Source organism: Diplotaxodon limnothrissa, linkage group LG22 (assembly GCF_057381915.1).
Source record: "Diplotaxodon limnothrissa isolate DT_005_m linkage group LG22, D_limnothrissa_male_GT1.1, whole genome shotgun sequence".
Classification (NCBI taxonomy): Eukaryota; Metazoa; Chordata; class Actinopteri; order Cichliformes; family Cichlidae; genus Diplotaxodon; species Diplotaxodon limnothrissa.
Genome location: NC_140616.1, coordinates 4,554,204 through 4,581,812, shown reverse-complemented (window position 1 = coordinate 4,581,812; position 27,609 = coordinate 4,554,204). Strand labels below are relative to the sequence as shown.

The following is a 27,609-nucleotide window of genomic DNA, read 5'->3' as shown; positions in this document are numbered from 1 at the left end:
ATATATCAGTCAGCCCTGTGTCTTAATGCCAATTAAACACAGCTCATGTGATTTGATCACAGCGATACTATGCAGACATATTCACAGTCAAGGCATGTTTTATGTCAGACATGTTCACAATCACCCAAAGCCTTCTTAGCACAAAGATTAACATTTCATTTGCTGCCATTAAACATTCATCAGATGATTTAACACAATCGTTTTGTTTTTCCCCGCCATAAATCCTGAGACTGATGTGTTCGAATCTCTTACAGCAAACAGATCACTTCAATGAAAGGAGCATTTCATTTTAAATAGGCCACAAAAGGATTGCCACTTTATTTAAGAAAACTCAATAATATTTAACACAATATAGTGTGTTCATCAGTCTCCTTTAGAGGTATTAGAGGTGGACTCTGTCACAGCCAGGTGTCTCAGATTTCTTTCATCGTTAAGCTAAGCTAACCACCTGCTTCAAATTCATGAGAATCAACCTTCTCATCTAACTCTCAGCAAAGAAGTCAAATGGTAGATTTCCCAAATTATCAAACTGTTTCTCTAATTTCCAGACATTATCCACAGACCATCAAACCTCGTACAGTCACCACTGTTTGGGACTCATGTGGAGATTCTTCAAATCTGCCAGATTTATTCTCATTTCCATAATGATGAGTTCACCACACGGCCGTCTTTGCAGGTAAACTGCAGCACATGTGGAAAACTCTTCATGGTTGTTTCATTAACAGAAACCAGCAGGCTGTGAAAACTGCAAGTGAAAATCTGGAGCACTCAGACTTCTTCCACTGCACAAAGAAACTGTCAGTTTGTTTTCTCATTTCCAATAATATTGTGTCTGTGCACCAAACATTTTCCTCTAAACCTTTAAATCCAGTTGATATAAATGATTACTGCATGTTTCATATAGAAAGTGAAGCTAAGCTTTGGGCTGACCTCTCTCACAGCAGTTTCCCCTCTAAAATAAATACAAAAAAGCAACAAAACAAAAAAAATAGAAATGTCTGATAATAAGTCCTACATTTCTGCTCTGATTCATTTTAACCAGACTTGATTATGTGTCGGTTAATTCAAGGTCAAGAAAATTACTTGGGGTGAAAAAAATAGCCCACTTCGTATTTGAGCAATTTTAATTTTTCTGCCTCCAGTTTGATAGAAACTGAGTAGGACATGCAAATATTTCATCCTTCTTAGCTTATGTAGTTCTTTAAACATGCAGCAAAATATGTAAAAATAGTGATAGTCTGGATTTGGCAGCTGATTTTCTGATTTGCAAATATATTAGCTAATCAGAAGCACCCAGAAGTAAACAAACATGATTTCATAATGTAAACATACATTTTTACATTTAATACACCAGAAAGAAAACTGTTAATGTATTCATCACTCACATATTGTAACATCAGCATCTCATCCAACTATTTCAGATTGAGCAATTTTGCAAACATGTGAATAATTTAGAAGATTATTGATTCCTGTAAAGATTTATTCAGGAAATTTGGATAACAGCAATTAAACTTGTGCCTCACGTCTGGAGATTCATGTACAAATTCACCTGTATTATCAATTTCTAATCAAACCCAATATGAGCTGAAGTTGTTAAATGTGAATGCTGACATACACGTGAGAATTTTGAGCCATGTAACTGCATCCACCCTGATGACAACGCTGTAATGCTCCACATTTCACAATGTGAAAAGGAGAGAGTAACTTAAACTCCACTTCAGAGTAAATTTATCATCTTATATAAACTCCTTCTGACCTTGATCATCATGATGCTTCATCAACTGTTCCTTTGTTTTTAGGATCAACATTACAACTACTCAGATCACTGCTGGAAAAGTGAATAATTTACAGAATTAAGATTTATGTTCCAGTACAGAAATCATCGTATTTTCTTTTTTTAATTTGTCTCCTGCAGCCTTCACTTAATCTTTGCTGTGTTGCTCTTTACATGTGATTCACAGCAGGATGCAGAAAGCAAAGGTGTGTTGATGTAGTGCTCTGCAGTGCCTGCAGGGGGACAAAAACATTCCAGATCAAAAATGAAGCTCTGCTCGCAGTAGGAGCCACCTACTGGGGAGGAGATGCAGACACATGAAAGAGGAACACCTGCTACTCGGGACATCACGCATAGCCCTTAAATATCATTGAGATGGCGCATATAGAGTGATGGCTTTAACGCATTAATGCTTCACTCTCTCTGAGTGAAGTGATTCTACAGCTCTGTGGGTGTGTCATGTCTCTGCTTTGGGTTCAGTGTGTGGGAGTTACACTCAGTGTGATGCACAGGAAGCTACGGACACAGATGCAGGTGAGATGCAGGTCACGGTCGACGATCGACGACTCAAAACTGGATCCAGTTTGTGGCGTTTTGTGGTTGAGACGGAGGTGGAGCAGAGCTGAAAACAAAAACTCGCAGTCAATTTCCAGTTATTCAGATGACATTTTGAAATTTAGGACAGGAAGTTTGTTTTGCTGCTGCCACAAATACTTAATTACTGTAATCGTTTATCAACAAATCAATTCTATTTAGTGTAACAAAAAGATTAATTAATATCTAAACTAATTGTTTAGATATTTTGTATAGTTCTTAGTTTCCCTGCAACAAAAGAATGAATAACTAATGACAAAGTAATTAAAAAAAATAAATCCGCATCAAACATCAGCCAAATACTTACTGTAAACAATTTTAAGTGTCAGCTGCTTTTACACACACACAGTAAACCTATTTACATGGCAAGTTTAGTTGCATTAGAGTATCTGGAAATATTTTTGCAACTTTTAGAATAAACACAGGCAAAAAAAATGGACCAAATGCCAGAACTGACTAATTAACCATCTTAATATGGCCCTGGACAATCTAGCAGTAAAACCAAAAAAGAAAACCCTCAAAAATTAAAAACAGGCAGTTTTGTGCTGAGGAACCTCACAGGGAATGACTTCAGGTAGCCTTTACTGCTATTTAACTTTACTAGAGTACAACATTTTTAATCACTCTTTAGTATAGACACGAAAAATTGTGACAAGTTTTTAGGCCATTTAAATGCTTATATAGCATTAAGTGACTTTTCTTTAATGTTAGTAATATTTTCCACTGTAACAGTGTTTTCTCTTTCTTTCTTTCTTTCTTTTTAAAGGAAAGGACATGCTAATATTAATGGGAATGGACCTCAGTATGCAAAACTGTAAGATGCAAATGGCAGATTTGTGCAAAACTGCTAGTTTACATTGTAGTTTTGATTCAGTTACCAAGTGTATGACCCTTCACTTGCTTAAGCTAAGTTGGTACGGCTGTCTGTGAAAAATATGTTCCCTCCTGCCCTACAGTATGGCAAGGTCAGTCCATCCCTGTGAAGCACCATGTAAAATCCATTTCAAGTGCTATCACATCAAAGGTATGTTTGAATGTCCTTCATCATTACTATGACTGCTATTCTCATTCTCTGTGTTTTTTTGCAGGTGCTGAATATTTTAAATGATTTATTAAAGAACTCTCTTCATGTGTGGAGGGCCTTGACTGGTCTACAAAAAACACAGAACTCAACTTCAACTGCTTTCAGCACCTTTCAAACCGGGAGCCAGTGCTAATCAGTGATATTCCTCCACAAAGTCACTTGTGGACAAAAGCTTAGAAAATACCCAATCCTTCAGTGTGCTCATACATTTAACACAAGAAATAATTTTCTTACCTTGCAGGAGCAGAAAATTCTCCCCAAAGAAGATCTGAACTAGTGTTTGACTGAACCACTGTGTTGGAGTTACTACTGTCCAGCTCCAGCAGGCAGCCTGACAGACGGAGACAGAAGCAGAGCTCATTAGCCTACGAGCTGGCACAGATTTTACTCATTTTCTGCAGCCTGAAGCTTGAAGACGAATGAGTCATCTAACAGCCACTAATTAACACAGTGCCTGTGGAAACGGGTCACTCGTGTACTCATGTTAAAGCTGCACAAAGGGGAACATCCCACCTGACATCTTGTGTGCACTTTCATTTGCTGATGAAGATGTTTATGTAAAGTCAGTTTGCATACCTGTCGCTGTGCTTCCCATCTGTGGGACGATGTTGTGATTCGATAACCCTGATGAAGGAGGAGGGGCTATCTTGCCTCCAGGTGGTGGTGGGAGAAGTCCAAATCCACCCGATCCTTGTGGGCGGGGCTTATCCCTCTTTTTCCCTTGCTGCAGATGGAGAAGAATGAAGTTAGGCTCATGCGATGACAAAAACAATGTATTTCTTCATACTTCATTGATAGTTAAAGAATTGGATCACAAACTGTAACCTTCAAATTTAATCAGGATTTTCATTTTTATGGGGTATTTCTGTTTTGTTTTTTTAAATGAGACTTAAATGTAAGTTTAATAAGAAATATCTGTATTCATTTGTCTGCCTGCACTCCTGGGTGCTCAGGCTGTTCTTCTGTCCTTTGCATCACTGTCAAACTCAATTCTGTTGTCATCACTGGTCCAATCATTTTCATGACTCATTGTGTCATTCTGCCTTTCAGACTCATTTGTGTGATCTGCCTCCACCCCATCCTTCAACAGCACAGCCCTGCATGTGCCTCTTTTATAGACAGATTTTTATCTGCATGTATTGTATATGCACATAAGCTGGTTCTCACCCCTATGTTGAGTGTGATGGTCTGCCCTTCCTTAAAGCCCAAGTCCAGCTTTGGTCCTGAATCCCCAAGCTGGGCATTTTTACTGAGTTCGGTCTCTTGTTTCACCCATCTGCAGAGAAGCAAGACACACAAACACACACTCTCAGCACTGATACAGAAATAAACAATGCACCTCAGCAGTTTTAACAACAACCACAGCAGCTTTCTACAAGCGCATCTCAAAAACAACACTTCACTTTGATGTGGAGTGCTTGTGTTGCAGACAGTTACAGTGAAAGAGAAAAATCAATACTCTGAATACCATTAAAGACAGGATGTACATCTGATGCGTATTAGATTCCTCAAACACTCAGAATTTACTCATTTTAAACAAACCTTTATTTAAATGCAACAGTCTAGCACACAGGTTTGATGAGCCCCTAAAACACTTGGTTTAAATGGTCAGACTTTCTCCCTCCTTTCTTAAATATTTCATATTGTATGGTTGAACCAAAACCTAAACAAACTTTTTTTTTCAGCTTACTGCTTCCCAACAACCACCAGCTAGGAGGCAGGAGGAGTTCAGAGGCTCAGGGTAGAGCCACTAGATGTGGCTCAGATGCCTCCTGGTGCAGGCTGCAAATACTTCAGTATCCCAGGTAGAGCTGAAGGAGGTGGGCATGTAGGAAGAGGGTGGTCAAGGCATCCCTGCTTAGACTGGTGCCCTTGCGACCCAGATCCAGATAAGTGGCAGAAGCATGGATGGATGCACCCAGCTCTGCTGCTTGTTATATTCATTTCTGAACAACTTCAGCCGGCTGAAGGCCTGTAAGGGGAATGAGGGCAGTACTACTACTTTTACTCAATATCATTCTGCATAGGAACATACAAATATCAGCATGTTTTTGGTCGGTTGCTTATTTGTGGTGTCTTGATCTGAAACTTCAGGAAATTCTGGCGTGGTCAGAATGGCTACTGGATGATTTGGCATAACCAGTGTTTCACAGACATTACATGTTTCAATCCCCTGCTATCAGATTGTCAACAAAAAACAGAAAGTAATCCACTAAAACCACCAAACCACCAAATCCTGCTTACTTGAAATGATCCTGCAAAGCCACGTTGAAGTCAAAAGCATCCCCTCGGTCACCAAAACCAACTCCTATGAAAGCACTGCGACCTGCCAGTAAGAGATGATAACTCACATTAAGACCAGAAGAGAAAGGATTTAAGTCTTTGAGCAAGGTTAAGAAATATTCTGGAGTTGCCGGGGTACTTAAATCCTCACCGTTGTCATCCTGTATCCGCAGGACAAAGTAGCGGCTGGAGTCGCTGACGGTTTCCACTGCTATACCAGGATACTCCTTCACTGGTGCCTGGGCAAACAGCTCCCCTGCAACAGCAGAGGAATGTTAAACCAATACAATGCAGAGAGGAAAAGTCGTGCTTCAGCACAGATGGGTCATAATTCTGAGTGCAAACATCACCACTAGCGTGACTTTCACGTTACAGCAAGTCGGTGTCAATTTTACTATAAAAATATAGTTTTAATGTAGTTTTTAGTGCTAAACCCAGTGATGTCATACCTGAGATTTTGTCCTCCAGTTTAACGTAGGCCGCTTTGCCCTTGGCTGTGATCCTCATTCGACCTGACCAGTCTGGAGCATCGAGCTTCCAATCAGCTGCCCTGCAGAAATTATTTGACATAGTTTAGCATTTTCAGAGCTGCAACTATCAGTTAGTCTGGTTACATTTCAATTAAATGTTAGTTATTCTCTCTGTTAATTGCTTTGTCTCTAAAGGAAAAAAAAAAAAAAAACATTGTAAATGGCTTCCAAACAAGACAAAGAAATCAGGAAAATGCTCCAACTCAGGCTACTAATACAGTACATTTCTGCTTAAAGAATAACCCAAACCTGGCTTTTGAGGTGTGATTGGCATAGTGGATTACAGGGCTTGAGGCATACTAGAGTGCATAGACATTTACCTATTTGCATATCACCAAATAAAGCTACAAAACAGACAATGGAAAGAGAAGTGATGCTTCTTGTAATGTATTTTTAATTCTTAGAGAATTTAATAACCTTTAGATTAAATGATTAGAATCCAGGGCTGCTTAAACAGTTATTTATTTTCAGGTCATAATGCGGCCTCATGAGTGCTGACAAAAGTCCAGATCCAATGAGGTTCCACTTGTTTCACTGACACTAATATGTACAAAGTCCAAAGTGACTTCTTTTTATTGCTTATTTTGAACAATAAAATCCAGAGAGATTCAGTGATATTTGGTTGAAAATTTATATTTCTAACATCTAACAAATGTTTGAAGGTGGTATTAAAAGGATTTGTGTATTTTAAATGAGGAGAATCTTTATTTTCTCTCTCTGATATTTCTTGATTTAGGTGTTCATTTACTTTCATTATTGCAGTTTTAATATGTGCTGCCTCAGGAGCCACAAACCATTAGTGGAGGCTGCACATATTAAAGTGGGATTATTTATTTAATTGTAAAAGCAAAAATCCAAGGTTATTGCTTTAATGTGGTTATGTCATGAAAAGTAATTTTACTTTTTAGCAGTTTAATTTAAAATACTATTGAAAGTGTAAGAGCATTTTACAGAGAAATGGGTAAAAATGGGCCCATTTTTCCTCCATTCGTACCCCTTTAAAAGAAATCTTGAGCCTCCTGGTTTATCTCCAGAGCCCTTTTAGACGTTCCAGAATCACAAAGCAAATTACTTTGATTACACTGAAAATATGCATTTATTTTACACATTGGAGCTCTGGCTCACAAACAAAAAGGATGGTAAAAGCTGACACTTACACGTCACCTTTTTTTAAACAGAGATTTTGTTTTGGGTTATATTTTTGTGTTGCGTGATCAATTCAAATTATTTTTAATTAGTGTAATTTATTACTAAATTTATGGTCGGATATTCTTCTACACCTGCAGTAGAGGGGTGCACTAACAAGGTCCTCTTAGAGTCATGTTATTCCACATTACTCGGCTTGGCCTTCAGTAACACTTCAGGAATTTTGTAGTCATTTTTGACCAAGATATCTCCATCAGCATGCATGACAGACAAATATGTAGGACTGCTTTCTTGCATTTGGCAATATCGCTAAAATTAGAAATACCCTGTCTCAGAGTGATGCTGAAAAACTAGTTCATGCATTTATCACTTGACTACTGTAATTCATTATTATCAGGATGTCCTAAATACTCCCTAAAAAGCCTTCAGTTGATCCAAAACACTGTACCCAGAGTACTAACAGGGACTTGAAAGAGAGAGTATATTTCTCCCATTCTGGCTTCACTTCACTGGCTCCCTGTTAAATCCAGAATCAAATTAAAAATCCTTCTCTTCACATACGAGGTCTTGAATAATCACCATCTGATCTTAATGACCACTGTTTACTGCACCCCAACAGAGCACTTTACTCTCAGATGGCTCCCTTATTTTCAATTTTAGGTTAGGTAAGGTTTTTTACCTTACAGTATTAAGCGCCTTATGGCAACTCTTGTTTAGACATTACACTATAAAAATTAGACTTATTTAAAAAGATTTTTTATTAATGGCATGTTTCTTAGAAGTATGAACTAATTAACTGTTAGTATTTACTATTATCATTACTTCTCTAATTTGTAGAGATACAATTTGGGGATTATTCTAGCTTAAAATAGCTATATGCAATTATTAGGGAAAAAAAAGTGTTTGAACTCTTTGATTTAATTGCTTCTGTGACTGGGACAGAGAACTCCATAACATGGTTGTACGTGAAGGTATCATGGCTGCAGCCAACAATTTTCTTCATTCCTAAATAAAAAACCATTAACTTAGATTGAAAAAACAAAAGCTGTTAAGGTGACTAACATAGAAAACTATGGAATTAGCAAATGTTCACATATTTTAAAAAAAAAAAGCAGGATCCCATGAATATCAGCTAATAATTTCATCTGGTGGGTTTCAGGGAACAGGTGCAGGGAGAAAGGAGTGCTTCAGCACATCTTTTCCCGGCTCCAGGAAGTTAATACAGCCGTGCAGCAGAGCGGGATGGATTTGAAGATTTTATCTGAAAGGATCAATTAAAAGCAAACAGAAGATTTCAGACTGAAGAGCCTGAACAGTTTGTGGAGAAGACATCCCAGCTGTCACAGAGGAGAGTGGGACTATCCTGGCAAGCCGCCCGTATCGAGCCAGCATGATGACAAATACCCCCGGTCACATCTCTGACAGCTCAGCGAATCCCCGCACACCAAACAACCAACATTTCAGCCTCTCTTCATCTTCACAACACCTGGAGATGGACTTTCATCTCATCAGCTGCTTCCGACATCAGAGCATAAAGCCAGCACTGTCCCTCCGTGATTTGTAAAGCATGCGCTGACTATCGAGCAGTTAAAGTACAACACCCAAACCCGCCCAACAAACGCATTTAAACTGCATTTCACAGCAACATCAGCGAGACACTGGTGTGTCTTTACCTGTACGCTCGGTTTGAAGCTCGCGGCGGGATACGGTAAACGTTGACATCGGGTTTAACGCACAGGATCGACTCGTACTCTCCCTCGGCCGCCATCTTGGTCCAACTGTTATTGATGTGGGAGTTGTGGTAGTGACTCATTTATTCAGCTCTTTTCAAACGGGGGCATGTGTGTGTATGTGTGTATGCGTGTGTGTGTGTGTATGCATGTGTGTATGTGTGTATGGTTCAGGGGGACCTAACTGACACACGACGTCATTTAAAGCTTAGACCGTAACCGTAGGCAACAGAAAAAAAATTATACTTTACTACCATAAAACTGAATGATATTTTAAATTTTAAACAAAAAGAAAATTATTTTTTGGCACAAAAGAGAACTAGATTGTTTATATTGGGAATTTAAATCAATCAATGAATAAATAAATATATAAAGACATAAATAACACTAATTTTGAGAGGGGGCGTGGCCTGGCAGGTGCTGAAAACTGCGGAAGCGGAAACCGTCCGGTCGTGTCTTCTCCTCGAAGATTCCTGAATATCTGCTCATGGTTAGTGCTTTATTTTTACTGTAAATATGCATGTTTGATATGCAAAACGTCAGTTGTAGTTTTGAACTAAAAGCAGGGGACGTTTCGTGGAATATATCCCACCATTTGAACACTAAAATCGGATATTTATGATGGAGCTCGCTGCCTTGACAACACCGCTTGGCTGTTAGCCATATTGACGCCTGCTGACCGTCTTCAGTCGCTCTCCGAGGTCCTGAAAACACCTACCCTGACTCTTGTTACAAACACCACGACTGCGTATCCTAAGACTAAGTATCCAGTTGCGCTAAACATGCAATTTTATCTTTTCTTTTCTTAAAATTTATCTAACATGCCCTGGTAGCTAACTAGCTTGTAGCTCAGCTAGATTCTGAGCTAACGTAGGTGGGGGTATATGTTTGTCGCAGTGACAAAGCTGTCACCTACATTAGGTTAGTTTACGCTTTGCAGTCAGTTATGTGTACCTCCCACTGGTCAGCTCTTTTATATGTTGACTGGTTTCTCATTGCAGCGTTAGGATCTGGTTTCTGACATCCTCAGACAAACCAATGCAGGCAGGAGGAAGAGGGGATCAGCAGGATGAATGCTAACTGAGCCAGGAGCTGCACAAATACAACCGAAAGTTAGACTTTTACAACAGAGGACGATTTTACTGAAGGTATGTCACTGTGTTGTTCATGCGCGAGAACATATAGTTGCATTGCATATGATTTGTGTATTGATTACTGTTATATGTGGCATTGCCATCGTCAAAATCAATTGAGTTGTAGATTAAAAAGCAGGCCAGTAGGTCAGAGTTGTATTGGTCCAGAGTGAAGTACAAAAAAAACATAACTTTATATGCAGCTGCAGACTGAAGGGTTTTGGGGGGGTTTTTCGGGCTCAAAGGGAAACCAGTATTCATAGCTGAATGAAAGAGCAGTTCTTTGACTGTGTCTTTCACAGTGTTTTTCTCCATTTGTGGCATCTACACCATGCATGACATTTAGATTTTTATGTAAGAGTTTTGCCTCTGCACTAGCAACTATAATGATTCCTATCATCTGACAAAAGCGTTAACAGACTGCTTTTTAGTTGTTGTTTTTTTTTAGTTTGGGGGCTTTTTTGAATTCATTTAATAGCACAGTGAAGATTACATGGACACACAGCAAATAACCTCAGGTTGGAGTCAACCATGGGCTGCTGCATCTAGCCTTGCAGCATATCTTGACTTGCTTAGCCTACGAGCTAATTGAGCATCCACTTTAACAGAATTTTCTAAATAATTAATTAAAAAAGTTTGTGCAGATGCATGTTGTAGAAATAACAACAAATAAAAAATGATTGTCACTGAATGACAAGGCAAAACTTGGCATTAACATGCCTCAGCGAAGCATTAGGGAAACAGTGGCTAATTCCCGTCTCGGCCCTGCAGGTGGTCTATTATTCAAGCTCGAGTCCTCTACCACAGGCCTAGGATTTTGAGGGTCCTGCGCAGTATCTTTGCTGTTCCTAGGACTGCGCTCCTCTGGACAGAGGTCTGTTGGAGCCACTCGCCTAGCTTGGGGGTCACGACACTAAGTGCTCAGATCACCGCTGGGACCACTGTTACCTTTACCCTTGACAACTTCTCGAGCTCTTCTCTGAGCCCTTGGTACTTCTCCAGCTTCTTGTGTTCCTTCTTCTTGATTTTGCTGTCATTCACTATTGTTACGGCCTCTTCCTCTGCTTCTCCACCACTACTATGTCTGGTTGGTTAGTTATCTCTAGTTTGTCTTTCTGTATCTGGAAGTCCCACAGGATCTTAGCTCAGTCATTCTCGACCATCCTAGGGGGCGTCTCCCATTTTGACCTTGGAACTTTCAGGCCATACTCGGCACAGATGTTCCTGTATACTTTGCCAGCTACTTGGTTATGGCGTTCCATGTGTCCCCTGCCTGCTAGCATCTTGCACCCTGCTGTTTGTTTGCATTTGTTTCACATTTCACGTTCAACATACGTTGCCCATATGTAACTTAGAGGTCACTCAAATTTATATCCATGATGGAATTTTGTTCAAGTCGGAGTGAAGTTTTCAAAAAGCAGTGTAGGCCTGGCCTGGATTTATAATAATAATAATAATAATAATAATAATAATAATAATAATAATAATATATAAAATGGCATCATTTATTAGTATATTGTCTGTTTTTATGAATGATATAAAACAGGAAAGTATAAAATAACTTGAGCTTTAGAAAATAAATGTCATAGAGCTATTGTGACTTCCCTTTTGACTCACCCTGTAATGCTGCAGGTATCTCTGCTATAAAGACAGAAGCAGGACGGTCAAATTTAAAACTGACAAACTCACTCAGTTTATTTGTATAGATTATACAGCTGTCGGTGTATAAAACAAACAGGTGTTTGATGGGAGGATCTCCTTTTCATGTTAAGGGCTACTGAAGAAATAGCTTGATAAACGACTCGTGGGCTTTTTAATTGTAAAGGTTTGATTGTGATTACAGAAACAAAGTGTTGCTGTTTGAAACTATAGAAAAAAAACTCCACCTGAGTCTCCGTCCAAGTGCTCACTCTCTGCGGCTCATAAAGTGAGCCCATCAGAGACGCTGCACTTCAAATTACACCAAATCTTGTGAGTGTTTTTATCACACACATGCTCCTAGACATGTGGATCTACAAGATTTTCAGTCATTATTATAAGTCAAAGTCTTGTGCTGCTTCACTGATTGTGCAACAAGCTGAAAGATGGGGTTTATCTTCTTCCAATTTGCTGTCTGATGAAAAACTGATCTGAATAGGCCAACAGCTGGGTAGTTCCTGGTCCAACATAACATTTTACTGGGTCTTAGCAATCAGAACACCAGTTATGTTGAACCAAGCAATCTGACTAAAATAGCATTTTCACAAAACAATAAACCTCTGCTTCATCTCCATTATCGACCAACCGTCAACTACAAAAATGATGCACAATTAGCAAAAAAATGTATATGTGGATGTAGCTTCAGATAAAAGTTAGGGTAAATTTCCTTGGTAATCGATGTAGAAATCCCCAAAAATTTCAAAAATGTTACATTTTTAGAACTCTTTGTGTTTTCTTTTGCTTTGTTCTCATGTTTTCTCTAAATCAGATCGCGGTGGTTTGATTCCCCACCTCTCCTCCGGACATCATGACGTCTTCTATGCTCCGTCGACAGCTGAAGAACCTGGTCCAGAACTACTCTGAGGCCGAGGTCAAGGTAGGAGAAGCTAGATTTAAATTGTGTATGACCTCAAAACCATAATGTTTTCAGCCTTTCAATTCAATATTACCTCATCCAGTAATGCAAATAATATTTTAAAAATTATGTAGGTTAAATTTAGGAGGACAATAAAGGTAAATATTTATTATGTAGTCTGTGCATCATTGTATGCACAACAAATAATACATTTCTGGCATGTGTTTGAACACTAGTAGCTTTAAATTCAAGTCGTCTGGTGTGGTAACAATTGCTTATACTTTAAGAGGTTAGAGTGACTAAAGGGTTACTCAAGTAAAAACCCTACTAATTAAAACAAAGCAGAAACCATCAATTTTAAGCCCTGAACCTGAATTTCTTAGAGTCAAAGAAAATATAGAGATGAACTCCTTTTTTGGATGCTGATCTCAAACATGATCAATAATGTCCTTGAGAACTGATTACTAAACATCTTTGGTAGCATGGCTCATGTAATGAGATGCCCTGCTGCTGCCAGTCCTCCAAAACCCTGATGTTAACATTTTATAAGTTAGCATCTCAAACTTTCAACTTTCCTGAAGCTGTTTTGGCCTCTTTCTACTCTCTTTACTTCTGTTGCAGGTGAGAGAGGCGACATCCAATGACCCATGGGGCCCATCCAGCTCTCAGATGGCCGACATTTCCGACCTAACGTACAACGTTGTGGCCTGTAATGAGATCATGACAATGCTCTGGAAACGGCTGAAAGACGACAAGAACTGGAGACATATCCACAAGGTGAGCGACGGTGAAGGAGTAACACTGGAACAAAGAAGGGTTTGCTTTAGAGGATAGATGCTGGTTTCAGACATATATTGGATTCTTCGGGGATGAGATGTTAAGTGTGGAATTGTCCATTTATTCACAAAAAAGATGGGAAACATTCATCTTCAGATATAGTCAGTTTCTGTCTTCTGTTAATCATCTCTACAATGCGGTGCCCATCTGAAGTGAGGGTTATTTTTTTATTTTTTTATTTTTTTTTGCAGCTACAGTTTCCAGATGTCCCTTTAATGCACCACATGCAAAATCATGTTATGTTGATACAGCTACACGATACAGTCACTGAATATGTCTGTGTGATTGTGCCTGTTCAAAACATGGCTGTACAGATTGTGTGTTGCAGTTTGCTCCAAACTACATGAATGACTGACTGAAGTCATCTGTCACAGGAAACAATAAATCAATAAAATTAACACAAAAGAACTAGTTTGAGTTTTAATCCATCGCAGTGTTGATTGTTTGAATAAGAGTGAGGGCAGCATGTAAAACCTCATATACCACAGCTTTTGTTTTATTTTTGTGATTAACAATAAAAGGATTGTTGCATTGGTTAAACTCCTCAACTATTCCCCAAGCCTCTTACCCTTAAGTTTCATAACACTGTTTCTACTTGTTTCCTGTGCAGCCATTATCAAATGAAAAGCAAAAATAATCTAATAAAACAGACTGTGTAAGTTGAATTCAGTAGAACAGCATAACAGTAAGCTAGCACATAGGGAACCCTCTATCAGCTTGGTGTGAGGGTTGGTGTGACACAAGAGGATGCGGAGAATAGGGTGAGATGGAGGCAGTTGATCTGCTGTCACGACCCCCTGATGGGACCAACAGAGAAGATAGAAGGCATTCTTCATCTAAGTAGCATGTACAGTATCTATATAGGAATATGCAAGGTTTTAAAAATAAACATTTAACTTTGTAAAGTTTTTTAATATTTAGTGTTTAAAAAAAAACAAAAAACCTTACAGCAAAAATATATTTAGTTTCTCTTTAAAAGCACAGTTTAGTCTATTAAGTGGCAGTTATTACTTTCTGAACATCAGCCGTATCACTGCTTCCATTTCAGCTTTGCCAGTCAGCCACATGACTCAGTGTTGGCTCATCAGTTCCAGAGAAATTATGTCTTTTCAGTTGTTTTTCTTATCTTTCATCCATTGCACCAATATTTTTTGTTCCTTTTTACTTGTCCTATTTATTCCCTAATGCAGATAAAACAAGAAGCATTGTAGTGATAGGAAACGGCATTTTTATTGTATATAAATGAGTTTGTGTTGTCATGTGTTTTTTATCCTAGTCCCTGACACTCCTGGAGTACCTGCTGAAGACCGGTGATGATCGCGTGCTTCTGAAGATGAAAGACAACATCTACATTGTCAAAGCTCTCACAGAGTACCGCTTTGTAGAAAAGGATGGCAAAGATCAGGTGATACACACTTCCTGATTATGTCAAATGGATGTAGTCTTTTAGGTTCCATTAAAGGATTTCATGCTATGCATTAAGACAGTTACTGGTACTATAATATTTATGTCATTAACCTTCAGACCAGGTTTACAGCAAGAATGAAAGTGTAGTCTAGGTTTGCTGCCTCAATCACCTTAAGATACTCCTAACTGAAAACCTTTTCAGAGTAACAAACACATTTAATTTCTCTACAGCATGAATAAACTTGTTTTTTTTTTTGTTTTTTTTAATCATGTGCTATAGTTTGTTTTAAATTAGATCTTGAATAGTTCTGATCTTGTTTAGCAAAAAGCATTGGGGTTTTCTTCAAGCACAAGTATTTCAGGCTTAAATAATTTTTCTGAAATGGTCAGAGCCAAGTGAACGCTTATTGTAGCCATATTTGTGCTAGGGTGTAAATGTGAGAGACAAGGCCAAGGTTGTTCTTGTTCTTATGGAGGACGATGAGAAACTAAAGGAAGAGAGAGAGTTTGCTGTCAAAACCAGAGAAAAGACATCAAAAAGTGCAGCTGGTAAGCCTTTTTTTATATCACTGCTATATACTGTTGTTCCAACAGGTTTTCTTCACTGATCATTTATATTATTTTGCTTACTTTCTAACCAGCATCATCTACGGACAACGTCAAGGATCCAAACTATAAGCCCTGTTATGTACCTGGGGCCTCAGGGCTTCCATCTTTGGACAACATACCCTCTGTAGCTGACTTGACGGCTTCCTTCGCCGCCCGCAAAGAAGAGCGGCTTAAACAGGAAGCTGAGAAGAAAGAAACAGAGAGACGGGTAAGTACAGTGCACAGGTGTAGAAAGATCGAACATTACGCCAATATGATGCTGCCAAGAGGCTCTATTTCAGATAAAAAGCCATTGCCGATAAATGGTAGGCTAACGAGGAAACTCTCCAAACATTTAGCCAATGTGTTTACATTTGAAGGCCTTCTGTTTTATTAAAGTAAACAAAAAAATCTCAATAGGCAGAAGTTATATATTGAGAAGCCCATTGCAGATTCCTATGATGTGTTGCAGTTTGATCTCCATTGGTTTTTAGGGCTGCCTCAGTCCAAGAACCTGCAGTCTATCCAGCAACTATAGTAGTAGTAGTAGTAGTAGTAGTAGTAAGAGTCTAACCTAGCTATATATTTTTAATTACTGTATGTGCTGATTAAGAACAACTATCGTCTGTATTGTGCCATTAAATGGAGGTTAGCCACAGCATATAGCATTTTGGTATATGAAATTATTATGGCATATGAATTATTTGTATTAACCATTTTGCAACGATATGCTAGGCCAAGATGAGTGAAGAGGAGCTAAAATGGGAGGATGCTAATAAAGGTTCTGATGTTAAAACTGATGCTTGGGGAGGAGAGAAAGAAGAGGAAGTAAAAACGGACCCATGGGGAGCCCCCAAAGAACCTAAAGAGGCCGTAGATCCATGGGGCACCCCCTCAAGACCTGACACAACTGAAACAGCAGCTAGCAGTGGTCCCTGGGGGGCTCCAACAAGTCCTGATAAAGATCCATTTGCAGCAGATCAAACTAATGATGATCCTTTTGTGGCATCAAAAAATGGGGAAGATCCCTTTGCGGCTCCGAAAAATGGGGAAGATCCTTTTGTGGCACCGAAAAATGGGGAAGATCCCTTTGTGGCACCGAAAAATGGGGAAGATCCCTTTAGTGCATCAACACCTTTCAACACCCCAAAGGACAGTTCAGACCCTTTCAGTGCCCCCAAAGACACGGAGGATCCATTTGCTGCTCAGAAAGATGAACCAGACCCTTTCAGCTCTTCTAACAATGATCCGTTTAATGTTCCAAAGGATGATCCTTTCAAAGCTCCAAAAGATGACCCATTTATCGCCCCAAAAGATGATCCTTTTAGTGCCCCTAAAGAAGATCCTTTCATTACCCCAAAAGACGATCCATTCAATGCACCTAAAGACGATCCATTTAATGCACCTAAAGACGATCCATTTAATGCACCTAAAGACGATCCATTTAATGCACCTAAAGACGATCCATTTAGCTCTCCAAAAGATGATCCCTTCAGTGCAAAAGCATTAACACCCCCTAAAGAGGACCCATTTGCAGAACCGTCATCAGGGAAAGAGGACCCTTTCACTGCTCCCACAACACCACCTAAAGAAGATCCTTTCTCAGTGCCAACCAAACCTGTTCAAGATCCCTTTGCTGCACCAACAACACCACCCAAAGAGGATCCGTTCTCTACACCATCTTTACATGCAAAAGATGACCCCTTCGCTGCCCCAACATCTCCACCTCAAGAGGATCCCTTCTCCACAACATCTAAACCGACCAAGGAAGATCCCTTTGCTGCACCAACAACACCACCTAAAGAAGACCCATTCACAGCACCATCCAGTCCACCAAAGATAGATGCCACAGATCCCTTCGATGCCCCTCTAGTGAGCTCGCCTCAGAGTAGCACAGCTGCATGGGGAGCCCCAGCCACTTCTCCACCAGCCACCGGGTCAGATCCCTGGGGGACCACGGCAGGTGCTTCTTCACCTACCAGTAATTCTGATCCATTTGGAGATGCATCCAAAGCAGACAATGACCCATGGGGGCCTTCAGGTAAGAAACAAACAAATAAATACTTGTATATGGATAGTACTTCTCAGAACGTAAAGCTGAAGAATTTTGCTAACTTCTAACCGGTTTGAATTAGTCGTAGTTCAAAATGACTGTTATACTTATCTGAAAAAAGATGCCAACTTTTTTTCATTGGCTGACCCTTATCAACAGAAGGTGGGTGGGGCTGCTGTGCTCACCACTCCTTGCACTGAGAATGCATTGTAAGTAGGTGTATATGCCTTTCATTTCCACTGTGGAGTTTTACATGGCACTTTAAAGTGCACACATTCACAAAAAGGCATATCAAATTCAAATTCAAATTTTATTTGTCACACACACACAACCATACACAGTATGACATGGGGGTGAAATGCTTGTAGCTGTACAATGCCCGACCATTAAATGACAGAAGAAAAGTTTTACAATATTTACAATTTACACTTTACTACAAAAATTTACAAATTAACTTGGGAATTTACAGTAAAGAATGTGCAAATAGCAGAAGAGATTATAAAGATAAGGATTATAAATTATAGGAATTATAGGATTATAGGAAATGTGTGGTGACGTGTGTGAGAGTCCAGTCTTATAGTGACGTGTTTGGGAGAGTCCAGTCCTACACCTGGTTCAGGCCCCGAATAGCCTGGGGGAAGAAGCTCCTCCTCATTCTCTCTGTTTTGGCCTTAAGGGAGCGGAAGCGCTTCCCAGACCTCAACAGTGAGAAGAGTCCATTGTTGGGATGGGAGAGATCCATCATAATCTTCCTAGCTTTGGACTTGCACCGCTTGGTGTAGATGGACAGCAGGTCAGGGAGCTCTGATTGAATGATGCGTTCTGCCGAGCGCACCACCCTTTGCAGATCTCGTCTGTCCTGCTTGGTGCTGTTCCCAAACCAGGTGCAGATGTTTGCCGTCAGGACGCTCTCGATGGTGCAGGAGTAGAAGTTCTTGAGCACCTTCAGTGGCAGATGGAAGTCTCTAAGTCTTCTGAGGAAGAAGAGACGCTGACGGGCTTTCTTAACCAGGGTGTTGATGTGACAGGACCATGACAGGTCCTGAGTGATGTGGACACCCAGGTATCGGAAACTGTCCACTCTCTCCACTGGCGTGGTGCCACTGATGATGAGGGGTTTGTAATTCCTCGCCTGCTTTGTAGTGAAGTCCACGATCAGCTCCTTAGTCTTGCTGATGTTTAGGAGGAGGTTATTCTCCTGGCACCAGGTCTCCAGGTTCCTAATCTCCTCCAGGTAGGCCGTCTCGATGTTGTCGGAGATCAGGCCCACAACAGCAGTGTCGTCAGCAAACTTGACAATGGAGGTGGTGTCGGATGTGGCTACACAGTCATGAATGAAAACTGATTTTGGAAACTGATTTTTATTAGTTGTAGAAAGACCTGTGACTGAATTTCTGTACTTACATCACATGTGGCACCTTTATGTCTTTGTTGAAGAAGGCTGAGTAGCATGGTCCAAAACTCTGGAATAACCAGAGGAGTTAATTCTGTCATTTATTTCTCCATCACCTGAACCTGTCTGTTTAATTTACTCATCTAGCTTTGGCTCCTGCCAGTACAGACGATGCATGGGGTGCACCTGCTCCACCTTTAGACTCCTCCCCATCTAGTGACCCCTTTGGAGATGGAGCATCTAAATCCAATGACCCCTGGGGTGCATCAAGCAACACAAGTGGCAATGGCACAGGTACATCACATTCTACACACTGTCTGAATACATGTTTGTGTCATTTATCCATTATTCCCATGAGCAAACACTGATTGTCTGTGTATAATCACCTATAACACACTCTGCTCTGATTTAATTGACTAAATGTTTGGCTTGTCTTTAATTAATATCCTGAAAGTGGGGACTCGTTAAACCTTCATTATTGTGTCCATACATGGTGATTTGCACTTGTCACCATTTTCCTTGTTTTCATCCTCATTTCCCCGTCAGTCAGCAGTCACCTAACAGTCTTAATCTATTAACCTTCTCTTCCACTTTGCTCTCTCTTCTTCCCTGACCTGTCCCCAAAAGAAAACACCTTTTAGAGTAGAACTGGACCTTTATTTTATTGCAGGAAAGCACTCGAAGCAGGAAGACGCGATGTATCGAAAGACTGCTTCCTTCTTGGGCTCAGCAGAGGCATCACTGGTTGACTTGGACGATCTGTTTTCATCTGACCCTAAACCCAGACAGCGCCCTCTCATTGACGCCCAAACACAAGCCATCGGTAAGGACAGAAAAAATGACGCGTCAGTCTGGGTGAAAAGTAACTTTTCTGACAAATTCATCATGTGGAAATATTTGTGGTGCGCTTGACTCAAACGGATGCATGAACACCCTCGAAGACCTGACAAATGAAAGTCACTCCCTGCTGATTTTAAAAATGCATTCCACTTGTGTTCGTCTGAAGTCATTCAAAGATAAGATGAGAGGGGTGATGGCTAATATTTATCAGTAGGTTTGTATGGAGAAACTTATTGTGGTCGTGTGTTTTACCTCCCCTTCCTGCCCCTGTGGCCTTGCTGTAGTGTGTAGATGTTGTTCTGTACATTAGTGTGTGTGAGAGAGCATTAGTGAAGTTACTCTGTATAAAGACTAGTGTACATTAACCAGCAGATGTATAACCCTTCTCACCCCTCTCTCTGCTCTGCCTTGGCACATTTTCTCTTTACTGGAATTCTTCAAACTGTGTTTAACTCCCTCCCTCCGTCCTTCCCCCTCAACCCTCCATCTTCCTGCCACTCTCCTTGATTTCCCAGGCACTTTCAAAACAGCGGGCATGACATCCAGCCCTTTGCTAAAACCAGGAGCTTTTGCTGAAACATCACCCTCATACTCCAACCCTTTCATTTCGACCATAGCTTCCCCCCATGGTGCACCAACTCCCACTTCTGGAGCTAACAATCCTTCAGCATCATTGAATACTCTGGAAATGTCTAATTCTTCCATCAGTATGATTCAGACATCTCAGATAGGTCCAGAAACACAAATGATACATCCCATTTATATCAATGAGAGTCCACAATTAGGACACAACATGAACTCCCCCATTGGAGGAGTGGGAATGGTGCAGTTTGGATATCCAGGCTCCATCTTAATGGGAACTGGAATGATTCACTCAGGTGTCTTTCAAGGAAATCACCCATCAGGTGACGGTCAATTTAGAGGCTCCGTCCCACAGGCTGGCGCTGAAGTCGTCTCAGGCAGCGGGTCAGATGAGATGGTGAACAAAAATAATCCATTCCTGTTCTGACAACTTGACATGTAATTTGGATCTCTGGAATCACCAAAAAGGTAGTTTTGCATGTTTAGTGCTACAGTTTAGTGTATGCATTCTCATTAGGATCAATTTTAGAGCAAAATATCTGAACCTTACTTTGAAGTGTCTCTTTCCCCCAAACCAATGCAAAGTTGTTCTGAGTAATCACCTTAGCCTGTAATGGAAATTTCTATCTTTATGGTTGTCGAGCCTTGGAGGAAGACATTGTTCTCCATAGATAAGAAGGGGTCACAAAAAGGTAAAACTGATGTGAATCATGTGATGTGGCCTTTGCAGTGACCTGCTGTGGCAAATCTAGATCAGCATGTTTGAGGGTGTTCTCCACCGCCATTATCAAAACACCAAATGAGGCAATATCTTTAAAAGACAGGAGTTCATCCCTCCAGTAGAGTTCCAGAGACGTGAGTCATTTTTATACAGAACTAGGCTGAGAATTAGCACAGAGCACAAGAGCCCACGTATGACACATTCTCACTGAATCATATGCTTTTGTTTGGTTTGGACAAGCAAGCTGCCTGAGAAGAGCAGGAGACAGGACGCACATCTACACTCCCTAGTGATGAACACACAGGATGATTATCTGTTCAGAGCTCACCACGTGGAAGCTGGCATTCACAATTCAAATATATAGTATACGTGGCAGTTTTTATGTTTCTAAGCTTGGTTGTCAAAGTGCTGTTGAATTTAGCCAGAAGGAAATGACAGTACTTAACATGTACGAAGCAATCTAAATATTTGACATGGTAAACTTACATCTGTGTCTTTCTAGAAAGAAGGAAACAATCGACAAAAGTGGTGTATTGATAATGGGAAGTGGTGAGTATATATTTATACATATTTAGAAGCATAAACATGCAAAACCACCTAATGATGCTTTAATAAAAAACCCTTTCATTCCTGAGCTTACACTAACCTCCCCTGAACTCAAGATGCTGCCCATGAATCAAATATATACAAACACAATGTGTACAGCGTAATATATATAAACAAATACACAGATTATTAAAAAAAGAGCAATGTAATTCTTATTTAAAAATGAATTTATTAGATTTTTTCCTTTCCCTGCACAAGTGTGACAAACGGAGAGCACCTCAGTGTGTCTGTGTGGAAATCCTAAAGAGTTTTCGGTGTGTTTGAGTGTTGTGACAGGACCTGTAAATCTTTGACTGGGACATGCGTCACTGTAGGATTGTGTGTGTGTGTGTGTGTGTGTGTGTGTGTGTGTGTGTGTGTGCAGTATTTTGCTGATGTAAATAGTGGAAGTATTTACAAGTAAACCTGGAAATATACTGTACTGTATATCAGAGTGTTGCAATCACAAGTAACTATTTATTGATCTATTTATTAATTATTAATTTATTGCTTGGTTAATTATTGACACAGCAATGAAATCCAACAAGATCCAAGGTCAGGTGTAACTTTCATTTCAGGCAGGCTGGCCTGGTGGTATTGATCGTGTGATGTTAACTGACTTTAATCTGATTGGTTGTTTAAATATTTCTTTGTGAATCAGCTCGGTAACCAACGGTGGCTTCATCTTCCCGTTTAGCTCTGTAGACATTTTTGAGTCATTGTGTAATTGTCTTCTTGGTTTCCCGGCTCTTTCTGAGGAGAAACTGAAATACCGTTTTGGCGAAATTAAAAACAGAGTTCAAGAATATCAACTTGTTTAATGTGTATGCTGTTTGAGCGGACGTGTATGTGTACTTGCTCCTCATTTACTTCAACACAAACATCTGAAAGGAGACTAAATGGTTGTATTTTCTCTTCTTGTTACATTTTACTTTGAAAACTTAAATGGTAGCAGGATTCATCATCATCATTTATTAGTTTTGAAAACTGTAAATTAAAGCCACAGTGAAGCAGGCAAACCTGATGAAGGGATCACATGGCTTTGTGCTTCATGGGCTGTACGAGTCCTTACTGTGTTACTGACTCGTTAATATGTGAACGTTGGTGGAAAAACAGACTGGAATACAGTCTAGCTTCACATGACTATTATTTCTCAGATTTAATTTTGTATGAAATGAATTTATTTTGCTGTGTATTAAAATGTATAGTTGTGTTGTAAACTGTGACAGTACATTTGAGAAATAAAACGATTCATGATACAGTCACTCTGCCTCTTTTGGGTCTGGCTGTCCACAGTGGATCCCTCAACTTCTCAAATCTCACTTTTCTTAACCTGAATTATTTCTCACTCATGATTTCTGTCTTTGAGGACTTTCTCACTGTCACCACTAGAGGGCCATGATTACCAACATTTACACAAAACATTTTCCAGCACCTGTGCAGAAGAAACGTTTAAAGCTATAAATATTTGCACATTGATAAATTCCGCATCGTTAGCAAATATGGGATTTTTTTTTTTTTTTTTTTTTTTAGTTATTATTACTATCATTATGATGTTTAAACCAGTTGTCTTAGATTTTTATGGAATAAATATGCAGACATACAGCCACAAATTGTCAAAGTTAAATAACTGTCTTCAAACAGTATCTTTAGCCTATATTTATTTGGCCACAGCATTAGGCCTGCTTTAATTATTCATTCACTCATCATTCATTAATCTCCTGATTAATTTAGAAGTGCAAGGGTGAGTGGAGGGCAGATGAAGCCATTACAGATATTGGGCACAAGAGCAGAAAATATAGGATTGACAGATGAGCTGAGTCCCTCCATTCATGAATAGAGGGCTTTAGTGTCTTAAAAACAGACCAGGGCAGATTGGGAATTTGACAGTCAGCTTCAGTCATTTTAGGACACGATGGTCAGTTGAGACCTTGTGTCGCCTTTTGTTTTTTTGTACAGTAAGTAGAGTTATATAATCCTAGCCATCGCCTTCATACAGCGGGATAGATTCAGAATAATGACCATGAACAATTTTTTCTGCTCATGACGAATCCTTGAACTAATTAAACCTCTGTAAGCTGATTCTGAATAAAAAGTGTCACCATATTAAGTGCAGGTTTTCCTTTAACACCTGCCCAATTAATTAAATAAATAAATCACAACCTGACAAAATTTTCATAATTATAATTATTAAAGTTTGTTGTACTTGAGTCCCTCTTTAAACCAGTTTGGATGGATAATAATCATAAAATCCTCGCTCGCAGGCTGAGGAGAAACATGTTTAAAATAGCCCAACAACACATCATTTGCTATCTCAGTGTGTTTGGTAACATTTAGACGTGTGATTGCTGAACATATTGCTTTCAAAGTCAGTGATGCCCACTCACTACCCCAGGGGGTAGATGTGAAGAGCAGTTCAAGTTACTTGAAACCAATGCTTTCATTTTAAAGGACTGGTTAAAAAACAAGGTTAAATATTAATGCTGTGTCAGGGCAGCTGGTGAAAATGTCACTTAAAGCAATAAATCTGGAATCAGGGAAAAAGAGTACGTTGGTTAAAAAAAACAGTTAGTTAAAGGGGTGTAAATGTACCTGTTTGGTTACTGTGTGCCTTGAAATGAGAACAAGCCCACAGAGTGGAGCTGCTATAGATGAGAATGAATCCAATAAAGTAACAGGAGAACAAACAGTTTTCTTTAAAAGGTCAAACTGCATCAGAGTAGTTAAGATAATGTCATAGAGAGTAAAGTCACTTGCTTCTTCTTTCTATCGTTCCCATTTCTGTTGTCACAGCAACTTGCCTATCCCTTACATCCTCTTATGTGACACCAGTACTCTTCATGTCTTCTTTCCATGAGTCTTCTTTGTGGTCTTTATCTTTTCCTCCTGCCTGGTATGGCCATTTTCAGCATCCTTTATCCAATTTATCCGCCATCCCTCTTCTGCACATGTCCAATCGATCTCGCCCTTTCCTCTGTACCTCTGCCTCCAAACGGCACAATCTGAGCTGACCCTCTGATATACTGTCACAAACCAGGCTCCACAGCCATGACAAAAAGGGAGATGCCAAATGAATCCCAATTAAAACACTGTTTATTTTGAATGTAAGAAACAAAGGAAAAAACTAAACTAACCTAGGCTTTCAATGCATGATGAGGAATGTGTTGTTTAGTGCAAGAAACAAAACCAAGAAGCAACCACAGAAGACATCTGGAGGCACGCCGCTCAGCCTTAATGTGCTTCTTATTTAGCCACTCCTTTGTTCCCTTGGTGTTCTGAGTCACTGTCATGCTGGAAGAGTCATCGATGACCCATCTTAAGATTAACAGAAGTGGGCCCCATCCATCTGCATCATGATGTCATCCTGCACCCTTAGCATGAAAACAGCTCCAAAGCAAATGTTTCATACTCAGCATTTCACTTCCTCCAACCACAGTGCGTTGAGTTGATACCAAAGAGGTCAACTTGTTTTTCATCTGATGGCAGCATTTTCTCCCAAGACTTCTCTGAACCATCTCTGATGTTCACTGGCAAACTTAAGATGGCCTGTATACATTCCTTCCTGAGGAGGGGGATACATCCATCAGTGTTAACAACAGTATTCTTGGTGACTGTGCTCCCAACTGGCTTCAGATACTTAATATAATATAATAAGCTCCTCCCATGTAGTTTTGTACTGATCCACCATCTTCTCATGATCACCCTCACCCCATGATTCAAGAGCTTACATGGAGCTGCAGACCAAGGATGACTGATGGCCGTTTAGAGTTCTCCCTCTTCCGGACAATTGCACCTACACCTGTCACCTTCTCACCAAGCTTCTTGCTGATGGTCTTGTAGTCCATCCCAGCCTTGTGCAGGTCTACAGTCGTGTTCCTGATGTCCTCTGGGAGCTCTCTGGACTTGACCACAATGGTGGATTGATTGATTGGGAGAATTCTGGCTGGGTTCCAGGGGATTCCAGCCAGAATTTCACTTAAATTTCTCAGTGAAATTTAAGTCAATAACTTTTATGTGATGCAATTTCTTCTGGACTTTTGTTGGATTTCTGTTTCTTTCAATTAAAATGAAACTACCATACAAATGAATTTCAATACAGCAGGGGATCAAATATTAATGTCCCTGTGTACAACACAAATTCATAACATTAGCAATTTAAAGCACTTTCACAATAGTATGCAATGTTGATGACTAACCAGATAAGAAAACCAAAGCTGGGCCTCACATGATTTCTGACTGGTGACTGATAATTAGAGAGTGTTGGTAAGGTTTTGGCATCATCTTAGGATACAGATGGAGAAGTTCTTAAAAACGTTTTTTAAGGTGTAGCAACAAAACAGATGTTTCATTTCAACAGACCACAAAGGCAACTGAAGCAAGAAAACATCCAGCAAACTCAAAATCATTTTCTAATCACGGCCCAGTGATTTGTGCAGTCATCACTCAGTATAAACAGTAGCTGCACCTCACTTGTGTTAAGACGGGTCAGAGTTAAAGGAGCAGAATTACAATCACAACACCAGCTCTCGTCTCAATCTAAGCCTTTCTATACCATGTATACAAATTAATCTATAGAAGGACAGGTCAGCAAGGCCATGACTGAGAGAGGAGGCGTGATGAGGAAGGCAGGCGAGAGTGAGAGTGAGAGTGGAGGAAAAGACACTGCAGGGAGCAAAGGGGAGGGAAAGTAACAGATGGACTTGGGAGGATTAGAGGGAAATCTGGGTGGGTTTCTGATGGAAACTCACCCAAAGAAGCACGAGGGAGTAATAAGGGAGCATGAAAAAGAAAGGTGAAGGAAACTGGAACCCTGCTTGAAGACAGGTGAAGGAAACACAAAAAGAGCCTCTCCTGAGATCCAAGGAAAGGTAAGTAGATTTTTTTTTCATTATGTTCTGCAAGTGTAAGCCGATCAATCGGCAGCAGCTGGATTTCAGCGTTTACTGATGAGATGAAACAAAGAGCTCTCTCAAACAGGGAAACTATATTTTTTTACTTGTATTTATGGAAATCTGTGATGCTTCAACGAGCTGTGTTAATTCAGTTTTTCTATCGCTGACATCTTCAGTAAAACCAGCATTTCTAATCTAAGACTGAGATCAGAGTCAGTAAAAATGAATGTCTTGAGGAAGGTGTCACCATATCGGATCGTCACCATTGTTGTGTTAAACCTGACAATGATTTTATCGTGATGTCTGTGGAAAATCTAAAAAATAAATAAATAAATAGCGGTAGCACTCTCAGCTCAGCCCCTCTCCTTCTAGGGATCTTTGAATTTCAGGTTTTGTGCAGTTTGTCTTCATCATTTAGACTTTTATACTGATGACGTGGTCAGGTGCGTGGTACCAAATAATCCAGCAGAACAGTACATGCATTTGTGGAGTGTGTGGATTATAGGTTTGCCTCACGCTGATTTGATAAGATGAAATTAAACCTCAGTGCCTCGTCAATCAATCTGTGTTTATAGCGTACACAGAGAAACTCCTGCTGTGATGCCCATCAAACTTGATCTAAAATAGGAAATTGGAAATACCTAATTTTTTATAGTTATCAACACTTTAATTCACATTTAGTGGATAATAAATTTTGAAAAGAAAACTGTCAAATACTGGGAAATATGATTTCAAATATGAAAACACACACACTTTTTTTTATTTAAAAAATGGTGCTTTTCATGTTCTAGACGTCTTTAATGATCTGTATGTTTCTGACACACTGATCGTAATTTGTAATTAATTGCTTTTACTACAAAATCTGCACACATTCAGACTTCAG

At 39.8% G+C, this 27,609-nt stretch overlaps 2 protein-coding genes across 2 annotated transcripts; one reads left to right on the top strand and one right to left on the bottom strand.

Moving 5' to 3' along the window:
• Positions 1–1,478: 1,478 nt before the first annotated feature.
• On the bottom strand, positions 1,479–9,224 carry necap1 (NECAP endocytosis associated 1). Its single transcript, XM_085346107.1, has 8 exons — positions 9,085–9,224; positions 6,185–6,285; positions 5,887–5,991; positions 5,697–5,778; positions 4,620–4,728; positions 4,029–4,176; positions 3,687–3,783; positions 1,479–2,396 (listed from the first exon to the last, which is right to left on the bottom strand). Exons 1-8 carry the CDS (start codon positions 9,222–9,224, stop codon positions 2,342–2,344), a joined length of 837 nt encoding a protein of 278 aa, XP_085202233.1. The 3' UTR covers positions 1,479–2,341.
• A 1,035-nt stretch (positions 9,225–10,259) lies between these two features.
• On the top strand, positions 10,260–20,955 carry LOC146609228 (uncharacterized). Its single transcript, XM_085346634.1, has 10 exons — positions 10,260–10,289; positions 12,742–12,849; positions 13,450–13,605; positions 14,942–15,070; positions 15,501–15,621; positions 15,714–15,889; positions 16,396–17,701; positions 19,254–19,400; positions 19,777–19,929; positions 20,462–20,955. Exons 2-10 carry the CDS (start codon positions 12,781–12,783, stop codon positions 20,953–20,955), a joined length of 2,751 nt encoding a protein of 916 aa, XP_085202760.1. The 5' UTR covers positions 10,260–10,289; positions 12,742–12,780.
• The last annotated feature ends 6,654 nt before the right edge of the window (positions 20,956–27,609 follow it).